This window comes from Sprattus sprattus, assembly GCF_963457725.1.
Source record: "Sprattus sprattus genome assembly, chromosome: 11".
Taxonomy (NCBI): Eukaryota; Metazoa; Chordata; class Actinopteri; order Clupeiformes; family Clupeidae; genus Sprattus; species Sprattus sprattus.
The window spans coordinates 15,922,486-15,927,485 of record NC_137909.1 but is presented as its reverse complement, the minus strand read 5'-3'; the positions used below and the strand labels follow the sequence as shown (position 1 = coordinate 15,927,485).

Here is a 5,000-nt window from a genome sequence, read left to right as displayed (position 1 = left end):
GAGTGTTTCCTGAATGTCCCCTCTGTTAACTCATGTTTCATGTTCCCCTTTTCATTTCAACCAACTTTTCCAACAACTGTGTACTTCTGGGTGACAGTAACAGACACACACACACACACACACACACACACACATACAGATTTATATGTGCGTGTGTGTGTGTGTGTGTGCATACGTGTGTGTGTGTCTCCCCCCTCTGTGTAATAAAAATGATGAGCAGCTCTGACCCGCAGTTTGAGGCTTTGTCATTGACAGTGATGAACGGGGACACTCACAGACACACAGACACACAGAAACACACACACACAGAAACACACACAGAAACACACACACACACACACACACACACACACACACTATCTATATTACATCTAGATCAAGATCTATGTGGCAAACAATGTTAACACATTTATTTATAGATATTTTCTTCGGTGACAGTACAGTGAAACACTATCCTGGAATAAACTGAACTGAAATAAAAATAGCACTGCACTGATTACTTCTATTTATCTCCCTGGACATAACAGATGAGACGAGACTGTATGTAAATAATCTTGACATTTCAATAATTAGGGAAATTAGAGAGATTAAATATTCAACAAGGGGGCCTTTTACTACCCCATTTGGTTAAATATTAAACAATGTTCACCTCATGATATGCAGAGAGGCTTGCATAACAACACTGAGGACTCACCTATTGTGATTGTACCCGTGAGGGATCACACCCCAAATGGCCTTTTGTTCATATTTTTCACCGCGAATCATAATATGGCGGCTAGTCACTATTTCTGTCACAACATGGCGATAATTGGTGTAATATAAACAAATGTTTATATTTACAATGAGTCACTTAGCAGACGCTTTAAACCTTTTTGCGCTACCTCCTACCTTGTTTGCATCTACCTCTGCCCCTCTTTCTCTCTTTCTCTGTCTTGTTCTCTCTCTCCATGTCTTTTTCTTAGTGTGTCCATTGTTCCCTCTCTCATCCTCCATCTCTCCTTCCTTAATCTCTCTCCTTCAACCCCAGTCCATCTCTCGCCTCTCTCTCCATCCCTCCCTCTTCCTCCCTCCATCTCCCCATCCCCGTCTCTCTCTTCAACTATCGGTATCCTTGTGTTTATTCTGTCTTTTGTTAAATACATTATCTTTGCATTAGCCCTTTCTTTTGGATAGCTTGGATTTTAGTCATGGGAAGAAACATCCTTACACATACAGGAGTATAAGGCGCAGACACCCTCTCCTATCAGTCTCTTGCCTTTCATTCAACTTGGATAACAATGCATCTCTGAAGGTTTGGAGTTAGAGAACTATATAAATACTTTTTAAGTCTTTTACAGAAAAGGAAAAAGCATTCACTTGCTAAATGAACACATAGGCTACATAAAAGACTATCAAATGGTCTGCTATTTTTCAAAATAGCACCCTGTTTGTTAGCCAAGCTTACATCAACACTTATTATACATGGAAAGGGAATTGCCTAGTTGCACTATAGCTAGCATGGCAAGGATTAAATCGGATTGCAGATGACAAGGTTCATTCATTATTTATTATGATACTCAACTAGACCTCTGTAGCCTAACCCAGCTACATCATTTCAATGGAAGCTGACTGATAAGTACATTGAAATTTACACCCAAAAGTTAAAAAAAAAACAAAAAAAAACATATTGCCCAGGGTTTGGTTAAAAGGCAGCATCAGTCCATTGCCAGTGCCTGGTTTAGTAGCCACTGCATTCATAGTCAGATGGACCAATATCTACTGCATTCATAGTCAGATGGACTAATAGCCACTGCATTCACAGTCAGATGGACCAATAGCCACTGCATTCATAGTCAGATAGACCAATTTCCACTGCATTCATAGTCAGATGGACCAATATCCACTGCATTCATAGTCAGATGGACTAATATACACTGCATTCACAGTCAGATGGACCAATAGTCACTGCATCCATATTCAGATGGACTTATATCCACTGCATTCATAGTCAGATGGACTAGTAGCCCCTGCATTCATAGTCAGATGGACCAATATCCACTGCATTCATAGTCAGATGGACCAATATCCATTGCAATCACAGTCAGATGGACCAATATCCATTGCATTCACAGTCAGATGGACCAATAGCCACGGCATTCAGAGTACGATGAGGTATATTGTGAAAGAGAAAGAGAATGGGAGAGAGAGAATGCAGAATTTATGAGTGCATGTGTGTGTGTGTGTGAGAGAGAGAGGGAGATATGTGTGTAAGAGTGTGAAAGAGGGAGTGCTGAAGGCGACAGATGATGTACAGTATAAAGCATGCAGCCTGTTAGATCCCCATAACAGTCCCACTTTCCAGCACCCTAGGGATCTCTGAAAGGCAGCTCTCTTTCACACCCAACTCTTTACGTTGCTCTTTCCAGCTTTCTCTCTTCCATCCCCACGCTTTGTCTCTACTTTTCAGACTCTCTTACAGACACTACTTGAGATATTGTGACTTCCCATATTCAAACACAATACAATTAACACACACATACACAGCGAGAGAGAGAGAGAGAGAGCGCGATAGAGAGGGAGAGAGCGAGAGAGAGAGAAAGAGAGAGAGAGACAGAGATACTCTCCCTGAGCTGTTTACACTAGAAATCAGTGGAGATTAACAGTCTCCCGTGGTACAGAAATACTGTGTTTCAATGTCTCCGTCAAGATCAAAACAATAATGAATCTTTAAATACATAAAGATACTCTCACAGAACAAAAGAAAATCAATATCAGTACACACATACACAGGCGGGTACACAATGAAACACACACACACCCATGCGTAAGCCAAGAATGCCATTAGTTCCTACACAGGCTCCATCCAGGAGAGATGAGAAGCCATATCACTTTAAGGCTCCATATTCAAAAAGCGACAAATTGATTTGTGCATTCCTAAAATCTCCGCTGGGAAGTACTGGCATTTTGGAATGGTTCTATTCATGGGGGGGGGGGGGGGTTATCTGTCAGGTGATATTTTCAGCAGGATGGATGATTCTGCTGTGGAGGAAGGGGGTTATCGGCTTGGAAGCCCAGAAACCTGCAGAGACCCCTACACACATCATCCATCAGAACCTGAATCAGAATACCGGAGTAGCAGACAACCGGGAAAGCTAGAATATGCCGGAATGTCAGAAAGTCAACCAACTGTCCACACATCTCAACAATTTAACCCTTACATTTCCTTATGTGTCATGACATTTCTACAGCGTTCTATGTATGGAACTGTCAATACTTAAAGAAGGGCAGAATCCAGAATGTCAGTGCCTCACTATGCCTCTGCCGTAGTTGAAAGAGCAAAAGTGATTACTGTAAGTAGAATTGTGTATGCATGTATGTGTGTGCGTGTGTGTGTGTGTGCGTGTGTGTGCGTGTGTGTGTGTGTGTGTGTGTGTGTGTGTGTGTGTGTGTGTTGTGTGTGTGTGTGTGTGTGTGTGTGTTTTCTCTGTGTGTGTGTGTGTGTGTGTGTGTTTTCTGTGTGTATGTGTGTGTGTGTGTGTGTGTTTGTGTGTTTTCTGTGTGTGTGTGTGTGTGTGTGTGTTTTTTCTGTGTGTGTGTGTGTGTGTGTGTGTGTGTGTGTGTGTGTGCATGTGCTTATATAAATAACTCACAGTCCATCCTCCTCCATCCGTGGTCATATCACAGTAGACCTGAAAGCCTGCAGGGTGGTGAGTGGGAAACACTGAGTAGATGCCATCCTCCCGCTGACCACTGGAGTAGATATCACTACAGTCACGAGGACGAGAACCTGACAGAGAGAGAGAGAGAGAGAGAAGACATAAGTTTGCCTTGGCAACACTTTTTTTTAAAACAGGTACAGTCATGCCAATGAAGCTTCTTTGATTTGAACTGAATTGAATTGAGAGAGAGAAAGAGAGAGAGTGAGAGAGACAGAGAGAGAGAGAAAGAGAGAGAGAGAGAAAGAGAGAAAGAGAGAGAATTACTATTACACATACAGTATATAATTGTTATTGTAGATGTTTTCTTCAAACAGGGGATACTGAGGACGGGGCTGAGCCTGAACCATTTGTCTCTTTGTTTGTTTTTGCCACTGTAATGTCCTCACACTCTCTCAGCTTTTGGAGCTCAGCACAATATATCACTCTTTTATTGTATTAGCATCAGCCTCTGTGTGAGGAGTCCGTCTTCCTCTGTTCACTTGCTGTAAATGTTATCAAATATATTTATGCCTGACATATATTCTATTTGGGTTACAATTTATTTGGATGGTCCCCTATAGACCTACAGATCTACAGATGTTCAGATTAGAAACAAACTATCTGTTGAAACTCTGTTACCTACAATTTATGGTGGAGGTTAAGGTTAGGGGCTAGATTTGGTTAAGGTGATGTTCAGTGAACAATTAGAAACACTGAACTTGAATTTCCACAAACCATCTGTATAGTCTCTGTAAGCGGACTATCCAAATAAAGTGTTACCTCTATTTGTCATATTACATGCCCATTACATGATTTGGAATGCCAATGACGCTTGTTTGAGTTTGAATTTGAGAGGAGAGAGAACAAGAGGTAGGGTGAGAGAGAGAGGGAAAAGGAAGAAGAAAAAGATAGAAGTTGAACAAGATCTAATCACAGAGATAAAGAAAAAGAGATTTCTATCCATTCATCAAATTAAACATTGATCTTGTCTGTGATGCATCAACTTGTGATATTGCAGAGATAAGTAATCAACTCAGAAGCAACATGGAGATCTTAGGAGCGTGACTGGAGAGGAGACAAGCTGCCACACCAACACATACACACTCACACATGCAGATACACACACACACACACACACACACACACACACACACACACACACACACACACACACAAACACTGGAGACTGGATAAGAGGCAGGCTGCCATAAGAGCCTAATAAAGACTGATCAGATAGTGCAGAAGCTGAGAGATGCTCTGTGCTCAAGTCAAATTGCCTCAAATTGTACTCATACACCTACACAAACACACTTACTTGCAGAC

General features: G+C 41.6%; 1 protein-coding gene across 1 annotated transcript in view; it reads right to left on the bottom strand.

Annotated features, from left to right (window-relative positions):
* The window catches only part of fibcd1b (fibrinogen C domain containing 1b), a gene marked incomplete at both ends in the record, with an annotated part of 88,132 nt that overhangs the window by 40,590 nt on the left and 42,542 nt on the right, over positions 1-5,000 (bottom strand). Inside the window, 1 exon segment of the mRNA XM_080848250.1 lies at positions 3,630-3,766. Coding sequence (XP_080704376.1) covers positions 3,630-3,766 — 137 coding nt within the window.